This window comes from Equus asinus, chromosome 12 (genome assembly GCF_041296235.1).
Source record: "Equus asinus isolate D_3611 breed Donkey chromosome 12, EquAss-T2T_v2, whole genome shotgun sequence".
Lineage (NCBI taxonomy): Eukaryota > Metazoa > Chordata > Mammalia > Perissodactyla > Equidae > Equus > Equus asinus.
The window spans coordinates 75,456,450-75,484,357 of record NC_091801.1 but is presented as its reverse complement, the minus strand read 5'-3'; the positions used below and the strand labels follow the sequence as shown (position 1 = coordinate 75,484,357).

General features: G+C 46.5%; 1 protein-coding gene across 1 annotated transcript in view; it reads left to right on the top strand.

The window, feature by feature from the left end:
* The window catches only part of KCNQ3 (potassium voltage-gated channel subfamily Q member 3), a 299,717-nt gene that overhangs the window by 228,055 nt on the left and 43,754 nt on the right, over nucleotides 1–27,908 (top strand). Inside the window, exons 2-3 of the mRNA XM_014831297.3 lie at nucleotides 23,509–23,599; nucleotides 25,176–25,302. Coding sequence (XP_014686783.2) covers nucleotides 23,509–23,599; nucleotides 25,176–25,302 — 218 coding nt within the window. The remainder of the gene's footprint in view (nucleotides 1–23,508; nucleotides 23,600–25,175; nucleotides 25,303–27,908) is intronic.

Genomic DNA, 27,908 nt, shown 5'->3' with positions numbered 1-27,908 from the left:
GAAAAACAGAAAGAATGATTGGCCTGGTTTGTTTAAAATCAACTTCCAGTTGGGGGAAAAAGTTTATTTACCCACGTGTTTTCGGAGCACATCTGTTGCTTAAATTGTAGTCTGTGTCTTAATGTTAGAGCTGGAAATGATCTAGGGAAATTATCTAGTTACCAGGGTGGAATTGTAGCTCAGACAGGCGGAGTGACTTGCCCTGCGTCACCCGGGTAGTTGGAGGGAGAGCCAGGTCTCCTGACTCCAGTCCAGCTCTTTTCTCTACCCCTTCCCCCATGCCTTGCTTTGTTTTGTAGTGTGGACAACTATATGTAAGTACAATGCATTAGCTAGACACCTTAGTTCTGAGTCATTCTGCATATTTCCCATCTCTGTGTGTGTTTTTTTCTTGTCCTCATTTCAAGGAGAAAACTTAGTGTCCTCATCTCTGAAGAGAGAGAAAAAAAAGGTCCCATTTGAAATGCTGCACTCATGACACATTTCCATGCCGCCCCATAATTCAGCTCAAGAAGCATTGATTGCTCCGTCCCCATTAGAGCCCCATGAGGTCATGAGGACCTTGATCAATGGATCTGGGGTCTTCGTTACTGTGACTAGGATGGTTTTCAAAACAGAGCTTGCAATAGCCTAGCAAATCGGTGGCTGGCCTTCAGATCGGCCCACTCAGAAATCTCTCTCCACATCCTGTGAGCCTGTGGCCTGAGTAAGAGAGGGACAAACCAAGGGCGAGCTTTGCCACCGTCTCAGGACTGGAGAGGATGATGTGCGCTTTGCAGGAGCTGAGGGTAACTGGTGTTGGTTTGGGGCTTTGAGCCCTGGTCCTGGCAGGTAATCAGCAACCACACTCAGATATGGAAGGATGAAAAGGCCAGTCTTGCCAAACTGGCAAGCTTTCTCCAGGAGATGGGTTGTAGGGGGCAGAGGGGAGTGGGGAACCTAAGCCAGACTCTTTCCTCCCTCTAGGAGAGGTTGGATGGGGAAGGAGGGGGAGGTCATGGGAAGTTGTGGGAGAGAGCGGCTCCTTCATCAGAGGAGGCCACCGGGCCACTTGTAGGACCATCAAACATTCAGGTGGCAAAGCTAGAAGGAATGATTAATGCTCCGGCAGCAGAACTGAGTTTCCAAAATGATTACAGCAGCTAGAGATATGGGTTGGGTCTAAGAAGATGAAATTGAACAAAGAGAAATGTAAAGGCCTATACTTAGGTCCAAGAAGAAGTCAGTTACACAAGCACTGATAAACGGTCCATGGTTTCGTAAGAATAAGTGTGGGGGGAAATATCTGAGTTTCAGTTTTCCATAATTCATTTGAGAAGTCAACAGTGTCACACGCGTGCCCTAAACTCCAGTGAATGCTGAGGCTGGCTGAGTAGGCTGTGGGGTGATCGGAAGGAGCACGCCTCCTCTGTCTGCAGCACCAGGGCTGTCCACTGGTGGCCGTCTGCAGGGCTGGGTATGGAGAAGAGCTCAGACCTAGAGGGAGTTACCCAAGTAGTTCTTGCCTGTGTAGGGAAAAGCCAATGTCACAGCCCAGGGGGCTGGATGGGTGGTGACATCAGAGTGAGGCAGAGTGAGGCAAGGAGGATCTGTCTGCGGGAGGAGCTCCGGGTCTGCAGCCTAAGCACTGAAGCCAGACAAGGTACCGGAGGTAAGTCTTCACCCCAGAAGGGTCTTGTTGAAAGGACCATGCCTGGACGTACAGAAGGGGGGCCTTTCGCTTTGCATGGTCAGACCAGCCTTGTGTGTGGATGTAAGGATCACTTACTAAATGTACACGGAGAGTAGAATGTGTCCAAAGGAGAGTGATCAGGAGGGCAACGATGCTGGAAGGTCCGTCCTAGGAGCCCAGGTTTAAAGACGGTGCTTCTAAAAGAGAGAAGATTTAAGGGGCCTTGAGAGCCACCTCCCAATGCTTGAGGAGCCATTTGTGGGAGGAAGGTGGTGCTGTGTGAGTTCCCATAGGAGAGAAGCAGGACAACTGGGTGGGATTTATGGGGAGACAAGTGTCGACTTCTTTAGGGGAAACACTTGCAGAGGCCGTTGAGGCTAAGGCCAACGATGACGACCTTTTATATGAATTTTGCAGGAATTTCAGGAATCGGGAAAACTCACTGAGATGGGAAAGTGAGCGTGGGTGCCTATGTTGTGTGTGTGATGAGTAAAAGGAGGTCAGGCTCAGCTGGCCCCAGGGGCACATAAGGCATCAGTGGGCACCCACCCTGTGTGTAGCCCTACAGTATATGGTCAAGAGTGTGCGTTTTGATGCCAGACAAACCTGGGTGGGTTCAAATGCTGGTTCTACCAATTACTAGCCATGTGTAACCTTGGTTAAAAGATAATTTTTTTAAAAAGGTAAACTCAAGACTCTCATACAGATATAAAATGAACGGACGTTAAAGATTTTCTTTAATTCATCAGTCAGTGAGGGTACCAGGCAAATGTTAGAAAGGGCTCACAAGGGAATCTGAAAAACAGACACATTTATAGATGAGGAATATTGAAATGAATGGGCAAATGAGGCCACACTGGGTTTTTTTTCCCCAAAATAATTTTATTAGGATCATAATGGTTTATAATATTGTATAATTTTGGGTGTACCTTATTGTTTATCAATTCCTGGATACACTTCATTGTGCTCACCCTCAGTAGTCTAATTTTTATCCATCACCATATATATGTGCCCCTTTATCCCTTTCGCCCACCCCCCCCCCCAACTCCCTTCCCCTCTGGTAACCACTAATCTGTTCTCTTTATCCATGTGTTTATCTTCCACACATGAGTGAAATCATTCGGTATTTGTCTTTCTCTGTCTGGCTTATTTCGCTTAACATCATACCCTCCAGGTCCATCTATGTTTTTGCAAATGGGACAATTTTGTCTTTTTTTTATGGCTGAATGGTATGGTGTATATATATACACATCTTCTTTATCCATTCACACTGGTTTTTATATATATATGTATGTATGCACATCTTCTTTATCCATTCACACTGGTTTTTTTCACAGGAAGAGGGAAAAGAAGTCAATTGAATCTTTACTAGGCAGGACAGAATTTGCATGTTCAAAGACAAGAATTAGTTTGCATTGCTATCAGTTATTTACAATTTACTGTTGTAAAGTAGCTCAAAGACAATGAAAGACTGAAATCAATACAGACAATGAAAGACTTAAGATAACCTGGAAGGGAGTGATCTAAACAATGCAGAGTTTTCTACCGAAGCACAAATTTTCTTATATCTCCTAGAGCCTGTTCTCGAAAATGGCAATGACTGTGTATCAGTAGTTTGCTCTGAGGATTCAACAAAATGGTACATGCCTTGCATTTTGACCAATGGCTGGCACAGGGCAAGATTTCACTGAGGCGCCCAGCAGGCTTGATGGTTGGACGGAAGACAAACTGTGATAGGGGCCACAAGGCAGGTCTGTGCAGAGTGCTTTGGGGGCCCAGAGGAAGATACCAGGATCTCTGACATGGAAAGCTGTACAGCAGTGACATCTGTGCAGGCTGTTTATGGTAACAGCACTCCTTAAGCAGTTATGTACTAAGCCCTTATAACGAGTTGTCTTGTTTAATTTTCACAACTACCCATGAAGTAAATATGATTTCCTCATTTTACAGATGAGAATAGTATGGTGGACAGCCTTTAAGGTGGACCTCGTGGTCCCCTCTCCTCATATACATGATAACATACAAGGGTAGCACCATCTTGCTAGAGTTTTTCTCTCTCTCTTTCTCTATTGCTGGCTTTGAAAAACTAAGCTCCCATGAATCCTTGCAGCGAGAGGAAGTGAATTCTGCCAGCAACAACCTGAGGGAGCTTGGACACATCTTCTTCCCCAGTCAAGCCTCCGATGAGAACCCAGCCCTGGCTGACTGTTTGGTTGCAGCCTTAAGTGGAAGACCTGGATTAGCTGTGCCCAGACTGTTGACCCATAGATATTGTGAGATGATAAATATGTGTCATTTTAAGCTGCCACATTTGTGATAATTTGTTACATGGCATAGAAAATTCATAAAAATAGTGAGGATATACATATCAACTCACTTGCCCAGTGCCCCTCACTAAAAAGTGTTACAGCTATGATTGAGACCCTGCTCTTTCTCACAGCAAAGATGCAACCCTGCAGTTTTGAAATTGCAGCTAAGAGCTGGTAAGCCCTGAGAACTTATTGGAATGCTTTAGACCATACTCTGTCCCCGCAGACAAGCATGTGCCCTGTCCATTCTAACGCTGGGCACCCTCCACTGGAATAATTGGTTTCCTTGTAATGCTGCAAGTATCTTGAGGGCAGAACTGGGTCTTGGGTCACCTCTGTACCTTGACACAGGGCTTGGTACAGAGTGATTTCTCTGTACATATGTATTGAATGAGGGCTGAGTGAGTGAATAGAAAATCCAGGAGCATTTAAAGATGAACGCGGAGCCCAGGGAGGGAAGGAAATCGCTGAAACAATCAGCCATGATGACTATTGTTTCTCCAAGTGCAGCTGGGCAGCCAGATGTGTCTGCATCGTGCTAATGCTAGCATGGGGCACACTCTTTTTTTTTTTTTCTTAATCTTTCTCATTTTGGAAACTTGAAGCCACTAAATGTTTCCATTCTAATGAGATTTCCAAAAAGAGAGAAAAAATGTCTAGAATAATCAGGGCTTGCATCATGCTGGGGGGAAAACAGCATGGGATCCAGATTTTACTTTATGTCTCTGTGCTTGGCTCTCAGAAAAAAACAGTGGAGCCATTTGTAGGAAGGTGCTAATGGGGTTAAGAAAATATAAGATGTTTACACCTTTTGGTTTGGGTCTGAGAGGACCAATTCTTATATCTGAATGAGAAAAGTCTCCAAGGCATGGTAAGAAAAGTAAGTGAGACACCAATTACACATTGGCATTTTTCCCACTGTCTTCAGCCTGAAGGCTGTTGAAAGGCTGGCGTCTGATTTGTCCCCTGTGTAGGTGGAGAAGATGAATGCCTGCCTGGGGTCATTTCAGAGCTGCTGGGAAGACTTGCTCCCTTTTCTCCTAGAACCCCTGTCTCTCAGCAGGAGGTCCCATAAAAAGCACCTTAGTCCTTTGGTGCAAGGCTTTCTTTCCTTTTAAAATGCAAATCCCAGGTGCCATTTTGTACCTATTAAACTAGCAAATGAATTAGCAAATGGTAATAGCCAATGCTGGTGAAATGGGGTGAAAATGGGGTCCTCACTTGTTCCTGCGGGCAGCCTAAAGTCGTGCAACCCTTTAGAAAAGTAGTCTGGCAGAATGTATCAAGATTTGCAAAGCCCAGATAGTCTAGAGATTTGTTTTAAGGAGTTGATCTTAAACAAGGTAAAACTATATGCGCAAAGATATTTACCATAGCATTATTTCTAATAACAGAATTGGAAGCGATCTAAACATAAATATTTAGCAATCAGAGAATGAATACATGTATGTATGTACACACATATATATATTTCAGTGCGCTGATGTCATAGAATGCTGCTCTTTCATTAAACATGATTCTTTTGAATATTTTATAGCTAAGTGGAGGAATATTTATGCTTTAATAAGATAAAATGCAGAATACAATATTGAGATAAAGCAAATATGTAAAAATTGTATATGCCTGTGTCCTTGGCCTGGAAAGGGGATGGGGGATAATGAAAACAGTTGATTTATTAGGTTTAGAATTAAATATGATGATTCTTTTATTTTGGTTTCCATTGTTTGCTTAAGGGTGTCTTTTGTGAATTGAGTCTTTAAACCAAGAGGACTGGAAAGGCGCCAGGTCAAGGTATCTGACTGTAGGCGTATAGACCGAGCCAGTGAGAAGTTGGAACACTTTGGACCTGCAATGAGAAATGCAGAAACAAAGGCTGGCAGGGTGGCAGCAGAGGGCTGAGAAACCATGGGAACAGAGGTGACTTGGGGTGGAAGGAAAGAGATGCCCCGAGCATGTGCTTTAGACTCTAGACCCTGGACTACAAGCCCCAAGTCCTCTTGGGAGACCCTTATGCTTAGATGGAAGGGACATGAGGCGGGATGAAGAGAAAATGCCAGCATCTACTGTGAGCCTGTTATAGATATGCCCCTCCCCTTCTGGAAGGTGGGAGGGGTAAAGGGGAACCATGCAGCCTGTTTGCCATTCCTCCACCACCTTCTCACCTTCCACCCTCATAGACCAAAGGCCTTCTCCACAAGGAGAGCCTCTGCTGGACCTTCTCATCCCTCTGGATGAGAGCGAGGTGGCCCTCTACCTTGTGACATCTGTAAATACAGCTACTCTAGATAGTTTCTGCTCCGGCCTTCCTGGAAGCAGGTGCTGTGCCCAATACCTGCCGTCACAGCAATATTACCATTGAACACCTCCCACCTACCAGAGTGTGTATGCAGGGAATTGCATCCTTTATTGCCAGTCTCTACTGCAGTGCACAAGATGGACATTGGTATTACCAATGCACGAATGAGGAAGCTGAGAGAAATAAAATAACTTGGCCTGGGTCACAAAAACTTGAAGAAGAAGGGCCGGGGATCAAATGCAGTGTCTGATTCTGAATTGCATGCTCTTTCCATTATTGCACATGGGCTTTAGTCTAGTGCTTTGTACACAGTAGGTGCTTCAAAAATGCACATGTAAGAGTTCTGTGCCCAGTTTTGCTTCGTGGGGAAGGGTGATTTCCTCACACTACCAAGCAATTCTCGGACACCAACTAGGTGTCCTACAGTTTAACTCAATTCTGACACTGTCTACATGGAGCACTGGCCCCACGCACCCACCCCTGGCCCCACTTCAGACACCAGTTGCAAGTCCAGGTTGCCACCTGTGCTTCTGACCTACTCAGGCTATAGATGGGAGAGTCCAATGACGCCCTCCTCAGATGCGATTAATTTGCTAGAGCAGCTCACGGAACTCCGAGAAGCATTTGACTTACTAGCTCACTGGTTTATTATAAAAGGATGTAACTCGGGAGCAGCCAGATGGAGGAGGCGTAGGGCAAGGGATGGGGAGAAGGCGTGGAGCTTCCATGTGCTCTCCTAGTGCGCCATTCTCCCTGCATCTCCAAGTGTTGACCAACCCAGAAGCTCTCCAAACCCCATCCTTTTGGGTTTTTAGGGAGGCCTCATTACATAGGCATGATTGATTCAATCATGGGCCATTGGTGATGAAACTCCGTCTCCAGCCCTTCTGTCCTCCCCAGAGGTCGAGGAGTGGGACTGGATGTTCCAACCCTCTAATCCCATGTTTGGTCCTCCTGGCAACCAGCCCCCATCCCTTGGTGCTTTGCACCTCATTAACATAACAAAAGACACTTTGCTCTCCCTGCTTAGGAAATTCCAAGGGTTTCATGAGCTCTGTGCCAGAAAATGGGAGGAAGATCACATATGTATTTCTTATTCTCAATCACAATGTCAGAGGATAGTAGGTGCTTTGCAAGTGTTTCTTAACATCCTCTTGAGGTTCAGCATCATTCCCGTGGCGAAGTGGGGATCTGTGGAAGGATGGACTGAGACCTCAGAAGTACCACCCATCGTGTGAAACAAAGAATATTTTGTTTACCAAGCTGACTGGGCTTTTGGTTGAGGATTATGGATTTTTAAAAATGTCTTTTCCCCCCTTTTCATGTCATGCAGACTCCTGCAGCAAAGCGAAGGAAGCCTCTGCTGTTTCCTTCTCCTGATTTCTCACGGTTCACTTCTTTACCTCTTTTGATAGTGAGCGCCACCCAACCCCATCCAGCTCTCTGATGCAATGTGTCCTGTTACAGGGTCTTGAAGAAATTATGAAAAAGTCAATAAAAATGGTCCTGGGGAGAGTGGGCCAAGTGGAAATGTAGCTTTGTGTTTTGTCCAGCCTTCCAGGATCAGCTTTCCTAGATGGGCGTGAAAGAAATACTGCATTTTTTTTTTTCTGGGGGGGGTCCTGGGCATGTGGGGAGGTTCTGTAAGATGATACCGTCTTATCGACATGGTTGAAAGTTGACAGAGAGAGTGGGTGGGAGTCTGTACTCCAGGTGTCGGAAATGGCGAGAAGGGGGCTAGAAGTTAACCAACTTGTGCTGATGCTCACTCTTCACCTGCACTGGGATAGGAGCGCCCGGGCACGTGTTTATGTTGGCATTTTATTAGCTTCATCTTCTAAAAAAAGAGACTGAGGTTTCCAGAGACAAGACGATGTGACCAAATGCACCTGGCTAGAAACCTGATCCTGAATTCGAACCCAGATTTGCCTGACTCCTAAGAGCCTTCTCTTTCTAATAAACCAAGTTGCCAGAAAGATGCTTGACTCTGAGTGTACAGAGGGTGGGAAGATGGTGGGTTAGGAGGAGAAGAGTGAGAGAGATGGGGAGCAAACAAAAGTCTTTCTATAGAGCTAAGGCGAGGAGTTAGGATGGCAGAGAGGGTGGAGAGAGATGGAAATGAGGCTGGGGAAAGATGGTTCTGGCCGCTCAGCAGATGGATTGGAGGGGCAAGTGTGGAGGGCTTAGGAGACCTGCCGGGAGACGCTGGAGGGATCCAGGGGGAAAATGACATGGCTTGAGTAGGGCATTAGTCATAGAGAGAGAGAGAAGTAGACCAGATGTCTGGTATTATTTCAGAGGAAGAATGGACGTAATTTGCTGAAGGATTAGGTATGCCTGGAGGGCAAGGGGGCACAGCTGCGATGTGGGAGTGGCAGGAATTAGAAGGGCTCTGCGTTCTGGCCGGAGTGCCTGGATGGGCACCTGGCAAACCTCCTCTCGTCCAGTATGCGTCACAACTCCGTGGGCAGCCCTCTGCACCTTCATTTTGAAATCTTCAAATAAAAGAGATGAGGCTCGAAAGATGGAGTATCTTGCTGAAGTCATGCAGCTCACAAGAAGGAGAATCCAATTCAAACCGAGTCATTATAAGTAGGGGTGTCTGTGAGGGTCAAATCCAGGAAAGAAGTGAGCCCCAGGAAGTTTCGTTCTATGAAAATACACGAGCTTTAGTTCCAGTGAAATGGAAGATGTGAAATGTGTAGAAATTCAGACAAACTCGGAGCTATAACAACTCCAACAAAAACAGAAGGGCTTAGGCCAAGTGAACCGTGGACCCACACTTGAATGAGTGTGCCCTGCTGGGCTTGGGGATGGAGGATCTGCCTGCTGTCCCTCCGACGTACCAAGTGTCATGTCTTAACACCTTGTCTCGTTCAAAGGGTTTGTCCTAAGGCACTTGGTTATAAGGCAGCTCTACCTACCTCTGTTTCATCAATTCTTTTTTTTTTCTCCCCAAAGCCCCACTATGTAGTTGTGTGTTCTGGTTGTAAGTCCTTCTAGTTCTTCTATGTGGGATGCCACCACAGCACGGCTTGGCAAGCAGTGCATAGGTCCGTGCCCAGGATGCAGACCCTCGAACCCTGGGGCCACTGGAGCTGAGCGTGCAACCTTAACCACTATGCCACCGGGCCAGCCCCCTCATCAATTCTAAGAGCATATTTCCTCCCATTTTAACATCTCTAAAATGAGATGAGAAATACAGTCAAGGGCTGTCATAATTTAATTGGCAGTTTCTCTTTCTTAGTAGCTTATACAATTATAACGTGTCTTACAATTAATGGTGTCTGAGAGACAATGAAACATAGTTATAGCATCTCTTGCAGAGTTACCCAGAGATGCTATATGTTTGACGAATTCCAAATGTATTGTAGTAATGACATTTGCTGCCAATTATTGAGAACTTACAAATTTCCCAGCCACTGTGTTTTATGGAATAATGAAAAATAAGGATCATGTTAATAATAATAATAATAATTGCTAACATTTATCAAGCACCAACCTAAGCATTTTATTATCCCCTTTTTACAGATGGAGAAACTGAGGCACATCGAGTCCTCACAACAGCTCTGTGAAACTGAATAATTATCCCCATAATAAACACAAGGGATTGGAGGACCGAAGAGGTGAAATTACTGACCCAGAGTCACACAGCAGTAAATAGTGTAGTCAAAGTTTAAACTCATTCCATGTCTAATCCCCAAATTTATGCTCCCAATTATAATAATTTGTAAGTGGGCACGTATGTTGGCATATTGGAAGGAAAGGACCCATGGCCGACTGTCTACTGCCTGCCTGTAAGCATTGTATATCTGTTATCTCATTGAATCCTCTTAGGAGGTTGGCACTTCATCCCCACTCTACAGATAAGAAACTAGAAGTCCAGTGATGAGGCTGGACTTGAGACCCTGACATGTCTAGCGCCAGGGTCCAGGCTGTTCCCTGACAGGATGTGCCCATAACACCTGGTCAGATCATGGAGAAATTGCCTCACGGCCTAAAGTAATGGAGTTAGTATCATCCACACGCATGTTCCTGGGGCATCAACAGTGAGTTCAAGCAGGGCTGTTGACTTGTTTAAGTATGTGCTTGCTTTTTTTTTTTTTGCTGAGGAAGATTGGCCCTGAGCTAACATCTATTGCCAATCTTCCTCTTTTTTTTTTCCTCCCCAAAGACCCAGTACATAATTGTATATACTAGTTGTAAGTCACTCCACTTCTTCTATATGGGATGCTGCCACAGCATGGCTTGATGAGCAGTGTGTAGGGCAGGATCCTAACCGATGAACCCTGGGCCACCAAAGCAGAACATGCAAACTTAACCACTCGGTCATCAGGCTGGCCCCCTGTTGACTTGTTTAAAAACCATTCATGAGAAGACAGGACACTCAAGAAGAAATGCCTAATAATGTACCACAAAACTTAAATAGTGTTTCCAGAGGCAGAGTCACCATGAAACCAATGATGCTTAAGCTTCAGGCCCTGTACTGATTTTTATTCATAATTTGTACTCTTTTTCTCTAAATCTGTATTCCTTTTCCTCCACAAACCTGGACATGCCCCTATTTTATGCCTCTAATCGTGGTAAATATTCTGGTATCCAACTCAACAAGGATTTTTTTAAGATTAAGTCCCTTACTTTTCAGTTTTAAATAATCTGCCCTGCGTTAGACATGTAACACGTCCTCAGGTGATGCTGATTGAGTTAAATTGCCCTTGACTCTTAGTTTAGATCAGGAGTTGGCAAATTTCTTCTTAAAGAGCCAGAGAGTAAATATTTTAGGCTTATGGGCCAGACAGTCTCTGTTGCAACTATTCAGTTCTGCTGTTCCATCCCAAAGCAGCCACAGACAATATATAATCAACAAAGGAGTGTGGCTGTGGTCAAAGGAAATTTATTTACGAAAATAGTTAGCTGGCTGGGTTTGGCCTGAGGGCTGTGGTTTGCTAGGCCCTGGTTTAGATGGTCAAGACCTGTGTGTACGTTAGACATCTGTGGGTCTACAGATTGGTATGGATAGGATGGAGAGAGATAGAGACAAAGATAGAGATATGGATTTGTGTATGGTTATTTATGCATACGAGTTTCTTGCCTCATTTCAAGAACATGGGAGATTTTAAAGATAATTGATTTTTTCTATATACTTTAAAGTAATTTTTTTGACTCTCATCTGTGAACGTAAGAAGGAAAAAGGTAAGAAACTAGCATCTATGATGAGTGCCCGCTATTTGCCAGAATGCTAGGTGGTATACACACATGATTCTCTTTTAAGCCACATGACCATCCCACGAGGTAGCTTTAGAGGATTTCTTATTCCATAATTAATGGGAGTTAGCTAATATCAACTTAAAGAGAATCTACTGAAAATGGGGACCAAACTTCATACCAACAGTGAAGGAAATATCTTCTTAGTACTTTATCACAAAAAAGTAATTAAAATACAAATATGTGTTTATTGGATCTCATGGTGAACAAAATTTAGGTTATAATAACAACTATGCTCTAATTTTTAGAACAAACAAAGACTGAATTGAGTGTTAATTTGGGGGTACATTTTTTATGCCAAAATTACATGATAATAGAATACGATTTCACATTTTATTTTCTCAACATTTGGGGGAAAGGATTGTATGAGATTTTTAATCCTTTGAAATATCAATTGATTTGTCTTCAATTGTTCCAGTAAGATTGTCACTTGTTAATGACTTTGCTGTATTTAGAACAGCCTTCCGTCATCATATCCATCAACTTCATGAAATCCTGCATCTTTTGTGAGCTTTGCCTTTTCACTTTGCAAATGGCTCACTATTGTACCATTGTACTATTGTATTATTGAATGCCGTACCTGATGGGGAGGCAGAGATGGACCTGCAAAGCCAGGCATGCTCAAGATACAGGCTGCTGTTAAATCTCAAGGACGTTTGCATGGAGATCTCATTAGAGAAGTGGTTTTTGGTTATGAGGATTTTTGCTGCCCTGTGCAATCTCTTAGCTACAAAGACTAGATAAAGAATACCAAGATAACAAAAATCCCTTGATGTCACTCCTATATTGTAGGTAAGAAACTGAGGTTCAGAAAAGTAAACTGTCCAAGATCATCTGGTTTCTAGGTAGTGAGCCAAGATTCAGATCCTACATAACTAGTATTAGTTATCTATTACTGCATACAAACTACCACAAAACTTAGCAGCTTAACATATGCACGTGTATTATCTCAGTTTTGGTGGGAAAGGAGCCCAGGTATAGCCCACCAGGATGAGGAATTTATGGGTCTTCTGCTCAGGGTTTCTCACAAACTCTACAATTACGTTATCAGCCAGGGTTGGGGTCTCATCTGAAGGCTTGACTGGGGATGGATTCTCTTCCAAGCTCCCTTTTGTGTTGTTCAAAGAATTCAGTTCCTTCAGGGCTGTTAGACTGAGGGTCTTGGTTCTTTGCTAACTATTGGCTGAAGACCACATTCAGTTCCATATCACGTTGGCCTCTCTAACATGGCAGTTTGTTTCATTAAAGCCAGTAAGAGAGAGTCTGCTAGCAATATGGCAGCCATCCCACCTTTACTGTACTCTGTTGGTTAGAAACAAGTCACAGGTCCCAGCCACCTTTAAGTAGAGGGAATTAATCATGTGTGTGAATAGCAGGAGGCAAGAATCAGTGGGTCATCTTAAAATCTGCTTGCCACAACTAGACTCCAAAATCTTTTTTCCTTTTTGGTACTGGTTTTGAGGGAAGCACGGCAGATTCCTGCAACAGGATGAAGATGCCTAAAATATTACCTCACATCACTTTGTGGTACCTACTATCTTGGAATGTAACTTTCAGAGGTTTAATAAAAATGCTTTGTTGATAACAAGGCTTTGCAGATACCCCAGTACTAGCACAGTGCCTGACACATGTGAGGCTCCCTGAAAATGATGAATTGAATGCCATTGTGTGGGGAGAGGGGGTTGGGGACCAGACTGATCTTAAAATTTCAGGATGTATCAGAGATATGACTTGTTCTGGAGGAAAAAAAGAAAAAAAGACATCCAGAGATGGCCTGTTTCTCTTTGCTGCTTGGCCCAGATTCCCACTGTGTCTGACACTCAACCTGGCCCAGGTGCCCTGGCTTCTGTCTCTTGCTCATAAAGAGAAAAGAATGTGACCTGCCAGATCTTGGAAAGCACTGCCTTTATCTGAAACGTAAAAGGAAAACAGGGGTACTGGAGAGGGTGTGTTGGTGACAATGCTGATGGGACTGTTGTATATTTTGGCTGATGATATTATAAGTGTGGAGGAGGCCAGAGGCATGGGACAGAGCTGCTTGGTCTGGAGAAGGCTGATAAACCTGACCTCAGGCAGAAGACTTCACCACCCCCCAAAAAATAAACATGGCCTTCTTTTGTAGGATTGGATGGATCTGAGAATACTGACTAGGAGTCCTTCAGAAATAGCCAAATGCTGACTCAGGCTGCTGTAGATGGTATCGTGCACGATGGGACCCAGACATCATCTTGCTAGGGCTTCTTTCAATTTCTAGTTGATTTACCCATTCTAAGTAAGGAATCTCAGATCTGATGAAATGGCAAAAAGTCCCATCAACCATTCAGTCATAGGCCTGACCCCATCGGAGCTAAAATTCCCTCCTGCAGTTGCTGATACGTATTGGCCTCTGTGCTGTGCCAAGCACAGTGTTACGTAGTCTATGAGCATTCTCATTTCCTTCTCGTAACAGCCCTGCATTAGGAGCTATTGTCGTTCCCATTTACAGATGAGGAAACAATCCCCTAGGTGGTAAGTGACCGAGCTGAGATCTGAACTCAAGTCTATTCATCCTTGAAAGCTCTTCCAGGTCCTCTTATCAGGTTGTGGGCTAGAAGCCTGAACCCACAGGATCTTCCCTGAAGGGCCTTTGGGATGATCTAACTCAATCCTCTCATATCACAGATGTGGACACTGAGGCCGGGGAAGAGGAAGACCTTACGCAAGCTACTACAAGTAAACAACAGAGCTAGAAATAGAACTGAGGTGTATAGCTCCTTCCCTTGGGCCGACCGCTGTGATCCCAAGAGGAAAACCATAACATCTTTGCTTCACCAGATCAGCCCATTGGAGGACACAGATCCATGGGATGCAGGCAGGATATAATGTGCTTTGTTCATTATTGACTGCCCAGGGCCTAGAGTAGTAAGTGCATGTGAAGGAATGGATAAATTCTAGGAGGAGATAAGAATAAAATCCTGTGTGAATGCACTGGATGATTTTCCTAACATTTCTTGTGGGGCAAGAGAGGCAGAAGTGTTATCTCTTTGACGACAGGAATTGTCTATCCCTACCTGCTGGTGCATAATAAGTGATCAGTAAATATTTTATTGAATGAACAATGAAGGGAGAATTAATAGAGAAGGTGACATTGGAGCCAAGCCTTAAAGAGTGAGAAAGGGTGTCACTTAATGAAGGGAGGAAAGCATGTGAGGGGGATGGAACAGATTTGTCAAAGGGCCTGACATTGATTAAATGGCAAGTTTCGTGTCACTCTAGGGGGAAAGGATGAAGAGATGAGCCTAGAAAAGACGCTTCATCCGTTTGAGGGCTGTGTTCTTAGGTGCCTTTATGTTTATAATTGTTATATCTTCATAATAGATTGGCACTTTCATCATTATATAATTTCTTCCTTTGTCTCTTGCAACAGTTTTTTCATAAGGTCTATTTTAAAGTCTGATATTAATACAGCCACCTCGCTTTCTTTTGGTTACTGTTTGCATGCAATATCCCCTTCTGCTTTTTCACTGTCAACCTATTTGTGTCTTCAGATCTAAAGTCACTTTCCTGTAGACAGCGTATCACTGGAACGTGCCTTTTATCCATTCTGCCATGACGTGACCTGATTTGGGGGAACCTGGTTTTCCTTGCTAAAGAGTTGTGCCTTTACCCTGTAAGGAATGAGGAGCCCACTGCTGTGTTTAAACATAATCAAGGATCTCTTCTTAGAAAAATGATTCCGGAAGGTGTCTGGAGAGTGGACTGGAGGCAGGAGAGGACGTGGTGAAGGATCACCCTCTCCTGTGGTCTCTTCTCTGTGCCTGCTGCTCCTGTTGCCCCTCTCCAGCTCAGAGGATGGAGGAGCACTGAAGGCATCCCACGGGCATGTGTGGATGTCTGCTTCTGCTTGGTTCAGCCACGCATCACGTTGCTGACCCTAAAATGCAACCTTGCTATGCAAGGTGTTTATTGCCTTCCATGCTCTTCCAGTGGTGGGTTTTGTCACTTTTAAGATAATATTAAGAGATGAAATCATTTTGAATGATTTCTAAATATTCCTTGCACTATTTTTCATGTGTATTGTTAGACCCTGACGTCTAATGACGTGGTTTGTAGCCATGATCCACTTCATAGATAAATAAGTATGTGACATAGTTGAGTACAGAAATGAATAAATGTTAAATCAGGAAAAGCTGAGGTCAGCTCTCAAAAGGGAAGATGAACACCTCAGTTAAATTTAAATTCCCTGAATGACTCTGGTGTGTGGTATTTCACCTTTTGTCCTGATGTTGGTGTTCAAGAGAAGGGAACAACTTGTAACCAACTAAATGAATAGCAGAAATGTCCATAAAGGGTCACTCTTTACTTTACTGAAGACAAAACAGAGAGGCACATGGGAGATGCAGAGGCTGGGAGCTGGGAGACCAGGGTCCTCACTCTAGCTCTGCAATAAATCATTCAGTGGCTGTGGGCAAATCACTCAGACCTCTGGTTTACATGTGCCCTTTCCATAGGATGAAGAACAAAGAATAAGTCCTTCTTAAGGTCCCTTCAAAGTTCTAGTTAATAGAATTTGAAGGAGAAGTTGGCAGGAGTCAAGTCAGGAAAAGGAAGCATTAGAAAAATGATGTTAGCTCTGGCTTATGTCCTCATGTCTGGGCTCCAAAGGAACGGCAGATTCTTGGCCCTAGACTGCACCTGTGACAGACATCACTAATCAATAATAGCATTTCCTTCCAATTAAGCTGGCAGCAATCTGAATCCTTTTCAACATAGCATTCCAGGCGGCCTTGACCAATCCATCCTAGTGGGTTTGCAGGACAGCAATGACTTGTCAACCTGCTTCTGACTGAGTGGAGCAACCTACATTAGGAGATAACCCAAAGATCCTCTTTTGGGCTGACTCATGGGGAATAAGGAATCTCTGGCACATAGGAGACACTCTACCTCTGAGGCATTTCCATTGGAGGATTGGCAGGATCCTGATGTAATCTGAGGGGCTGTGTCTTCTGCTCAATGGTGGTGGCTGAGGATCAGGACAGGTGGGCTAACTGTGACATCAGCAACACCTGCTCTGTTAGACAATTCAGTTCTGCCTTCACCTGGCTAGGGACATTGTCTACACATCCCCATTTAATGACAGACAGACAAGGATCGTAAGGAGGAGAGTCCAGTCGAGTCAGCTGCTGCCTTCCTCCTTCCGTCTACGACCTTTGCTGTAGACCCTGGGAAAGCTGCAGACAGCAACTGTAGTTAGAGCAGGAGCCAGCAAGTTCTCAGGAACTACCAGCAATGGGACTGAGCTTTTCTCCCCCTAACCTGGGAGTCCAGAGGAGGAGAGAGGAAGGGATTGTCATCTCACAGCAGAGCTGCGACCATCAGCCCTCCCTCCCACTCCCCAGCTGACTCTGACCTGGCCCTGTTCTCTGCAGATTCCTGCTCCAGTCCCCAGGGCTTCTCTCAGCATGGGGGCTGGTCCTCGCAGTGTTGCCTGAGCCTGGAGGCTCGGTCCCTCCTCTGTAAAATGGGGACAGAAATATAACGATGGCAGTGCCCCTGCCTTGCAGTCAGTGTTGCACTCCAGAGTAAAAGAGAAGATGATGCACAAGAGAAATTATTAGATAAATGTGGAGTTTTCGCCGCCCTCTTGGTCTCACCGCAGATGAAGCCTGTGAGGGGATGTTTGGCTGTGAAGCCTCGTCTCTCATTTCCAGTGGGCCCAGCTTTGTTCCTATAGAGGGAGGTCAGGCCTGGGGGAGAAGAGGGCAATAGGGAACTCCAGGTGCCACTGTGGTTCATCCCATGCGTTTGCCTGGGCAAAAGCCACTGCATCTTGGGGCAAGCCTGGTGGCATAGTGGTTAAGTTCACACACTCTGCTTCAGCAGATTTGGATCCAGAGCATGAACCTAGCACCACTTGGCAAGCCATGCTGTGGCGGCACCCCACATAAAATAGAGGAAGATTGGCACAGATGTTAGCTCAGCGACAATCTTCCTCAAGCAAAAAGAGGAAGATTGGTAACAGATGTTGGCTCAGGGCCAATCTTCCTCACCCTGCACCCAACTCCCCGAAAAAAAAGCCACTGCATCTTCTTCTCTGCTGCCCGGATGGAGGTTTGGTATTGAAGGGCCCTGGACTGGGGAAGCACTGGTTCTTGTCCTGGCCCCCTACACCTTCCGCATTAGATACCATGTGCAGCTACCAAGCTGCTTTCTCCTGTGTCAGTTCCCTGGCCCCTTCTGCAGCCCAGGCTTGGGTGGAAGATGCCAGAGGATGAGGCTGGAGGCCTGGAAGAGATGGTGTCTGCTTTAAGGGCATGTCCCAGACCCTTGACTCAGACTGGGCTCATTTGCAAAGACATTCAGGACCCTGCAGACCAAAGGGCAGCTGTTGGCTGTCCCCAAGATTCCTGCCACAAACCCCGGCTCATTCCTGCATATCCTAGGAGCTGGGAGAGGTGCTGGGCGAGGAGCAGAGGAAGGAGGGGAGAGGGGAAAGGCAGAAAAGGAAAGGGGGGAGGGAGGAGAGAAGTCAGGGAAGGAAGGATGGTGAGAGAAAAGTGGGGTGAACGAAACAGGGCTATGGAGAAGGAAACGAAAGTGACAGAGGAAGTAAAGGGATAACTGGTGAGGCATGGAGATAGAGAGAGAGCCAAAACAAGAGGGGGACGCCGGTGTCTAGCCATGCACAGCTGGCTTCCATCCATGAGAGGGGTAATTTGGTCTGTCTGTCTGAAATCAAGTTCATATCTTAAGAGTAAATTGAAATGTGCAAGAGACCAAGGAAAATTTCCGCCTTCGAAGGAGGGCTTTCTTGATGCTTCTAGCTTTATAAACTAATAATTGTTCTCAAATCTCAAAATAAATTTCCAGGGCGGTTGGTGTTTTTAATTCCTGGCGGTGAGAGGAAGAGCGGAGCTCCGCTGGGCTTTGCTTCCCCCTGCTGGCCAGACCTGGTTCTGCATGCTCCCTGAAGACCAGAACCAGGGGACTGTGTTTTGGTGACTGGTTAAGGCTGAATTAGCCCTTTTCCTGGCTCTAAAATCACAAACTATTAGAGCTGGAAGGAACTTAGATCTCCAGCCTCGACCTCCCCCTATGCTTTAGACTTAAATTTCGATCAGCCTGCAGGATATTTCCACCTGTGGACCTCAAACTTGGCAGGTCCACAACATCGTTTATCTTCAGTCTTGCTGGTTCCAATGCACATCCTTCTGATGTCTGTGAACAGCACATTGTCCACCCTGTTACCCACCTTTGAGACCCTCCAGATGCTCCTCTTGCTTGGCCTCCCCATCCCATTAGTCACAAATCCTGCTGAGAGCACCGACCGAGAGGGCTCCCTCTTGTGGGACCCTTGTCATCTCTCCTGTCCATCCTTCATCCTCTCTCATCAGCCCACGACAACAGCTTCCTGATTACTGTCCTGTCAGAGAGCAGTGTTCAGAGAGGCAGATATAGATGTAGATGATATAAGATAAAGGTGATATGGATATAGATGGGTGATATAGATGATGGTGATATAGATATAGATGATATAGATGTGGTAGATAGAGATATGGAGATGAAGATAAAGATCCTCTGCAGAATCAAGTCCAGACTCTTCAAAAACCCTTCATATCCTACTCTGGCCTATCTCTCCAGACCCATCCTGTATCCCTTGCCTTTTATTCTAACAACAGGGCAACTTCCCATCTCTGAAATTGTTTTTATCCATTCTCTAAACACTTAGGGATTCTTATGAAGTGCCAGGCTTTGAGATGGTCATGAGATACAGGGAGACACAAGACCATCTCTGCCCTCACGGAATCGAGTCTCATAGAGTAAACACACAGGTGCACCCCAGACATCATCTGAAGAATGTGGGGCTGGGGGTGGTTGCCCTGCTCTACAAAAACTGGATGCACTCGGCACAGGTTCCCATTCCACACTGTATTCATTTTCTACTGCTGCATTACAAATTGCCACTAACGTAGTGGCTTACAACAACACACATTTATTGTCGCCGTTCCCTGGGTTAGGAGTCTGGGCATGGTTTAACCGGGCCCTCCACTCAGGGTCTCACAAAGCAGCCATCCAGGTGGGGGCTGAGCTGTGTTCCTCCCTGGAGCTGGGGAGTCCCCCTCCAAGCTCACATGATTGTTGGTCCTGCGGTTGGAGGACTGAGGTCCCACTTTCATGCTGGATCTCAGCTCGGGGCTGCTCTCAGGTGCTAGAAACCACCACAGTTTCTTGCCTTGTGACCCTCACAGACCCTTCATGACTTGACAGCTGTTGCCAAGGCCAGCAAGAGGTTCTCTTCTCCCTTCTGCTGAGATGGAGTCTTATATAAAGTAACCTAATCCCATTGCCTTTGCCGCATAATGAAACATAATCAAGGAAGTGACATGATATCATTTTTGCCATATTATATTGTTCAAAGCAAGTCACAGGTTCTGCCTGCACACAAGGATGGGGATTATACAAGGGCATGACTCATTGGGGGCCGCCCTAGGGCATACCCACCATCCACACACCTCACAGAATCTTCCCATGATTTGCATACATTCCAAGTGTGGGAGGGTGGGCAGAGTCTCAGAGTCTTGCTAAGGGCTCTTGTTCCCGCTGAGTTACTTGAGCTATGAGACACCGAGCTCTCTCTTCTCCCACATACTGCCCCGGCCACTGGCTCCAGCCCCATGTTCAATGCCAGCTAAAGGCAAAGCCACTTACACAAGGCTGTGGTCCATGGTTTTCATTTCAGGGCCATGAACTTAAAATTTTAGACAACCTTTCTTCACAAATCCTTCAGCATGTGACTGGGCCATATCCTCTCTTCTTCTTGTCATTCCCAGCCCTCAAACCCAACTCCCACCTCCAATTTCTGGTTAATTCTTATTGGCTGAGAAGTTTAGCAGTCTCATGCCGTTAGAGTTGCAACTTCCACCTCAACTGGATCAATAAAATATTTCACTCGTCAAAGGCAGTTCCTGCCCTAAGAGGAATTCTAGGCTCAGGCGTTAAGATAGTATGTTTTACTTACTACACAATGCAAGCAAACGATTACAGAATGATAATGGGCGATGATCAGTACTGGAATAGAAATGCATCAGGGTGCCCTGTGGTCCCCAGGGAGGCATCGCACAGGGGAACCAGCAGAGAACACGTGGGGTCACGGAAGTCTCTGGAGACAAGACGTGACTGGTGCTGTCAAGGCATTAGCGGGGGGATGAAGGAGATGTGGGCCTGTGGGCAGAGAAGAGGAGCACTGAGAAGACACCGTGGGCTCAGAGGGTTTGAGGAAATGCTGTCATTCAGGACGGCCATCCTGGGGGTGAGGAGGCGGCAGAAGATGAGGCCGTGAGGAGGGCAAGTCCCACACCCTTTGCTAAAGGAGCTCAAACTGGGTTCTGTGTCCATGAAGCTTTGCACTCTCCACATGCACGTGCTGTTCACGAGGCCGAGAGGGCCACACTCCAGGTCAACACACATAAAATGAAGAATGTCATGGATAAACTAGGACATGTGGTCAACCCTACCTAAGCCTCAAATATCCTTCCAACCCCTTGGCTACAGCCTCTTGGATGCTTCCAATTATATGCTCCCAAAGCACGTGGTGGACGCTCAGACCATAATGTCAGCTACATTCCTCTGTAACTATTTGTCCTCTGTTTCCCCATTGGGTTAAGAGGACCTTGAAAATGAGGGCTATGTTTTATTCGTGTTTGTATTCTTAAAACCAGTACTGTGCCTGGGACAAAACAGGCACTAAATATATTGACATTAGATGCCAACAAAATAATAGCTAACATTTAATGAAGGCTCACTCTTTACCAGGTACTCTTCTAGGCACCTGACATGCATTATGTCATTGAATAATTGAGGACATTGGCGCTTTTATTGGATTCATTTATAGATGAAGAAACCAAGACACAGAGAGGTTATCTACCTTGCCTAAAATGACACAGCATAACAGAAGGAAGAGGTTTCTAATCCAGGTCTTATCTCCAGAGCCTATGAAAGAATAAAATAAAGTCTTGAGAGAACTAGAGTTTGGACCTGCAGAATCATCTGAGAGGGATTAAGTTCCCTGCATGTTTCCCAGAGCCTGGCCAGTCAGTGGTGAGTCCATGCTGGGAGAACACCAGGCGTCATTTGCACGATCCTATGCAGTTGACTGAACAACTCTCCACCCATTATCTCCTGTGGTCCTCACAATAGCTGTGATCTCTAGGCAGATGCATTATTCCCATTCTATCGATGTGATCACTGGCGTTCCCCAAGTCAATGAGCTACTCAAGATTCCATAGAAAGGGCCAGAGCCTCCTTTCGAGCCTGTGGCTTTGGACTCCAGGCTCTGTGGTCTTTTTACCAACAACATAATCATCCTGATGTCAATGATTCCTTCTAATGGATTTCTTCATCATGAAAATGGGAGTGATCGTATCTACCTTGGGAGGTGGTTGTGAGGATAATGAGCTGATAGATGTAAAGTGTTGGTGGCAAGTGCTCCCTAAAGGCTGGTGGTGGGAATTATTGATGTTGTTACTGTCGCCGTCGTTATCATCATCACCTGAGAAGAAGATTTGGGATCCAGGCTAGGCAGATGCCAGGCATGGGACAGTCATGAATTTAAAATAAAATGGCCAAACACAGGAGAGAATGGAAAATCTTCTTTAGGTTCCTAGGCAGGGTCGGAAACATAGAGATTCAGGTCTGCAGATCAGCAGATTTATTGATCAGAAAATGTGACCTTTGATGGCCACATGACCAATGATCATGTCCACCAGGATCACTAAGGGTCAGAGCCAGGACTCGGGTCCCCAGGCAAGGCCAGGAGCAGACATTTCCAAAGCTGCTTACATCACACCACGAGATAGCTTTCTGTTGTCTGGACTGTGAGCTCATGAGGACACTTCCAGCCTACTCATCATTGAATTCCAACTGTGTCCCCAGTACCTGCTGTGTGGATATTACATGAGTGAATGAATGAACAAGTGGGTACACACTTGCACAAGCAAGCCAAAAAGCATGGATTGGATCCTAGTAGGGCAGAGAGCCAAAGTAGGTAGAAGAGGAAAGCTTGGGTGTGTGGTACCAAGCCTCACCCATGGACCCTAGCTTGTAAATTCCCTTTTAGACTCCCAGAGAACCTGATGCTGACCTTTGAACCAGAGCCTATCCACCTGGAGGGATGGAGAACCATTATTCTTGGTTCAAACAATGAAGCATGCACACATGGACACACACACACACACACACACACACACACATAGTTTATAAAGATAATAATCTCGAAGGATTGTTTGCAGTTTGCTCCTGACTGAGGCAGGGCCCTGAAGCAGGTGACCTCTCCATGACTCTTCAAGGACCAGCATTCTGCATCCTTCAGCATGGCGGTTCCTATTCTTTCTAGTGTGAAGAACACTTTGTAATTTCAAAAACAATTCTGAAGGTCCCCAATGGAAAGAGGTTGTCTTCTCTAGTAACAATGGACTGTAAAAAAAAAAAAAAACAATACTAATAGATGGTGACAGAGGCCTTTGCTGAATTCATCAGTCTTTGGAATGAATTCGTGTTTTCTTTACACTAAGAACATTTTCATATATTTGAAAATCATAGTCCTATATGTGCAGGGCACAGTATTAATTTATTCATATTCCTTTGGTTTACCAAAGCTCACGGAACTTTTGGTCTTTCAAGCATCCTCAGATCTCCCCCCACCCAGGGTTGGGACCAGGTGATGAAGTTCAAATTCTGACTGACTGATTCCACTAAGTAGCTGGTAAATTAAAAGTATGCACATTGCTTAGCGTCTCTCAGCCTTGTTTCCTTGAACTGGGATGTTAATCCCTACCCTCCTTGCATGTTTGTTGTGAGGTTAATGGGGTAACATATAAAGCGCAGACGGATGTCCGGTGGAAGTTGTGGCTTCGTCCCGCTGACGCTTCTCCCTGTCTAGCCCGGAGCAAGCCAGGACTTTCTCAGTCTCCTTCTTCCTTCCCCTCCAGGTTCCTGATTGTCCTGGGCTGTTTGATTCTGGCCGTCCTGACCACATTCAAGGAGTACGAGACCGTTTCGGGAGACTGGCTTCTGCTGCTGGTGAGATGGGGCGCCCATTGTGGTGCTGAGTTTCTGGGGCCGACGCGTCTGGGTGGACTTCCATGGCGATGGCCAGGAGGCTGCCCTTGCGTACGATTCTGCCCCGCTGGTTTTGGCTTCCTGGAGTCTCTGGGCAAGTCCAGGCCCAAGAGAAAGCAATGCCTGGATCAGCTGGTGAGGTCTGCCAGGGGCACAGGGAGTGCCATTTGTTGTTCCAGATTAGAGATAAGGGGCATAAACAAGGTCAGAGCAAAACCCAGCACACACGAGTTATATTAGAACATAGGGCTTCCCAATCCTCGGGAAGTTCCATTCTAAACCCCGCCTCTGCTTTTTCTCCCTCGCATCCTGCTCCCTAAGCCCTGAGGATCTCTTACTCCCTTCAATATAAAATCCCATTTCTGCATTACAGGTCCTTCCCCGCGGGGCCTCTGCTTGCTTTCCATCTCCCTTCTCCACCCTGGAGAGTGAGGTTAGCATCCTTGGGCAAGTTACCTAAGGCCCTCCATTTCCTCCCATCCTTGCCTAAAATGTGTGAAAATGGAAGGTGAGGAGCCAATGTGACGGGCTGGGTGCAGCCTCAGCCCCAGGCCAGGAGGCTCCCAGGATGGGCTGGTTCCTTCTGCAGCCCCTGACAGCCCTGGTCACTGGTCCTTTGAAGGACCACACCCTTGCTGGATTAGTAGTCAGCTGCCTCTTCAGGGTGAGGCCCTGCCCTCCACACAGGGATGGGCTGCGATCCCCTCAATTAAGGGTCACGAAATAGCAGAACCTTTAACTCCCACTGAGCATGCCCTCCTGGGCACCAGAATCAGCAGATTGCTTCTGAGGGCAGATGTTTACAGTCCGCGTGTCTGGGGCTGAGATCTGAGAGGTGAGTCCTGGGAAGCCATCCAGTTCCAGGAACTAGCGGCAACTCCCCAAGGATCCAAGGAGGGCACCAAACAGAGGGGCCCCAGGTGTCTGTGTCTGATCAGCAAGGGAGGCGCGGGTGGGAAGGAGCAGACCCAGTGTCTTACGTGGTGGACTCAGCTTGATTACAGAGCCTGGGATTCCTTCTCTGCCACTGGATAGCCTCAAGAAATTTATTTAACCATTCCTTGCCTTGGTTTCTCCAAACACAGAATGAGGATAATATTACAAAACAGGTGGTGGCTGGCCCAGGAGCTGCCCTCAGTAACCCGCTGGCCACAACTAGCCATGCCAGGGGTCGGGCACTGGCCGGGATCAACAGATGGGTTCCTTGATATCTCTCTTTTCACCCTAACTGCACTTCTTAGGGGCTTTTAGTACATTAAAGGGAATTTTGTAAAAATGATCCCTTGGAACAGACACATGGGAAAAAGAACAAGTAATCACTTTGCAAGGCTTCGTGTTAGGGATGGTTAGCACATCAGAAGGAAGACGGGAGCTGTCCAAAACTAGATGGAGGTGATCAACCTGTTCTTCTGCCTGCTCCACCACGAAAGCAGCAACAACAGAAACCCAGTTCTGCGGAACTTCAGAACAGCAATCGCTAGTTCCGGACAACTGGATCCCCGTTGATCAGCGTCTCTCCATATGTTCTTCAACGCAGGAAACATTTGCTATTTTCATCTTTGGAGCCGAGTTTGCTTTGCGGATCTGGGCTGCCGGATGTTGCTGCCGATACAAAGGCTGGCGGGGACGGCTGAAGTTTGCCAGGAAGCCCCTGTGCATGCTGGGTAAGCCCTGGCCCCAGTCGAGGGTGCCCTATGCCCTTTTTTTTGGCGCCTTATTTCTCTGAGGAAGTTTTAAGCAAACAGTGCTCTGCTGGGAAGTCATGTGGCATCGTGGAGGCCAGCCCAGCCTCTGACTTTGCTTGATGAGGAGGAGCTGCTCCAATCTTGCAGGTGCTGAGTTCCTCCTTCCGCGCCTGTTCCTCATCATGACCCCACAGGGCTGCTATTCTTAAAGCGAGTTGGGGGGCGGGGGGCCTCTTGGCATTTGGGAAGGAGCCAGCTTGCTGCAGGATGTTGATCATCCTTGGTCCCTAGACCAGTAGCACCCCAGTCATTGTGACACCCAGAATTGCTTGTACATTTCCAGACTGGCTATGGTGGGGTGGGGTGAGATGTGACACCATTACTGGCTGGGAATTAACTTCTATAGGACCATGTTATGCCCATTTTACAGAGGTGGAAACTGAGGCTCACGGAGCTGAGACATTTTCCAGTCACACAGGTAGTAAGCAGCAGATTCCATCCTAACACCCCGATCTGGACAAATCTGGCACCTGTGCCCCCCCCCCAACCTTGTTGCTGTGTCCTGGCCCAAACGTTGCTCTGGGGAGGTGTCCCTGACACCCCTGCATCCAGCTGCAGGCATTTTCAGAGCAGATAAGGCGGACCCTCTCACTTAGGCCTATTGGTGCAGCATGGACCCATGTGTTGCCAACCGAAGATCCTGCTAAAATCCTACAGTGACAGGACAAAATCTGCTGCAGTCATGGGTCGGAGTCTGGGAGCTTCGAATTCCTAGGGATGGTTAAAGTTACAGGATCGTAGAATTTCAGGGCTGGGGGGCTGGAAGGGGCATTTGGTCCAACATGCCCTCCTGTCGGATGCTCCAGTCTCCTTTGCAGCAGCCTCCCAGTGGTCGCCCAGACTGCTCGCATACCTCCAGTCACGGGGCGCTCACCATCTCCCGAGGTGTTTATTCCATCTTAACTCCTCTGACTCTCTTCAGATAGTTGAGTTCAGCCATTCTATTTGTCCTCTCCACCCCAGCACAATCTCCTTTTATCAGGAAAGACGTGCTTATTAGCGCCAACTGTACCTTGCATCACACGTTCTCAGCATCACAGTCCTCTCCTCTCAGCTTGCTATAACTATTCTTCACTGCCCTTTTGAAGGTGACCCCTGGGACTGAACACAGCCCTTTGGGTATGGATGGCCAGCCCAGGGGAGAACCAGACCTTCCTGTGTCCTCGGTGCCAGACTTCTCTCCGTGCCACCTGTGGGGGGCACTGCCTTGTCTGCAGCACCCTCACTTCTGTACCACCCTCACTGTCAGCTGAAACCTCTCTTCCTCCTTCCTGTCTGTTGCTGAGCTTGGCCACCTGAGGTTCTTGTTTATTGCTCAGAATTCGGAATGCAAGTCGGGTGTGTGTGGGGGCGTGTGTGGGTGCACACAGTTTTGGAGGACTTTTTCATACTGATTGTTTTTCTTCTCTCTTCCTTTGTCCTCCTTCCCTGTCTACCCCTGTCTTAGTCCGTTCGGGCTGCAATACAGAAACCCACAGATGGGGTGGCTTCTAAGCAACATTTATTTCTCACAGTTCTGGAGGCTGGAAGTCCAAGATTGGGCTGCCAGCCTGGCCAGGTTGTGATCAAGGCCCTCTTTCAGGTCACAACCTACCGACTTCTTGGACTTCTCGCTGGATGGGTGGAAGGGATGAGGGAGCTTTCTGGGGTTTCTTTTATAAAGGCACTAATCCCATTCATGGAGGCTCCACCCTCACGACCTAATCGCCTCCCATCACATTGGGGTTAGGAACTCAACACGTGAATTTTGAGAGGACAAACATTCAGTGCATAGCAACCCTCCACTTTCCTTCCCTTTGTGGGGGATCAGCACTGGCCACCCCAAAATGTGTCTCTTTGGCATGAGGATTATTTGGGGCTGGTTACTTCTAAAAACTGCAGACGAGGGAGAGCTCTGGAAACCAAGCAGAAGTTACCCTTTGTAAGAGTCGTTTACACTTGTAAGGGAAATCTCCATCTGTAAACGTGTCTCCCTCTCTGTACCAGGAAGAAGGGGGATGACTTTATTTCTAGAAACTCTTATCAATGCAGAAGGCAGGGACTTAAATCTGCATAATAACCTTACTCTTGTTTACTGTACTTTTCTGGAAATCTCCCGTAACTGACTCCCCCAACTGCCAACAACCTCCTTTGTCCTTAGCTGAAGATGGTTGGTGAGTTGCTCAGCTTGCCTGAGCCTCTCCCATGTATACATGTTATAAAGCTTTGTTTGATTTTCTCCTGTTTTTCTGTCTCATGTCAGTTTAATTCATAGCCCGGCCAGAAGGACCCAGAGGGTGGAGGAATTCTCTTCCTCCCCACATCTTCCTCTCCTTGTCTTCCTCTCAAGGCTTTTGCAGGGGCACGGGTGTTAAGCTGACTTCTTTTTCTTCTTTGGAGCCATCTACCCAGTGCTGACCAGAAGTCGAGTGTGTGTGTGTGTGTGTGTGTGTGTGAGCTGGGGTGGGGGAGGTGACTTGCTGGTTGACAGTGCCCAAATTCAGAGATTCCTGCCCAGTTCGAGAACATCCCAGCTAATGGAACCT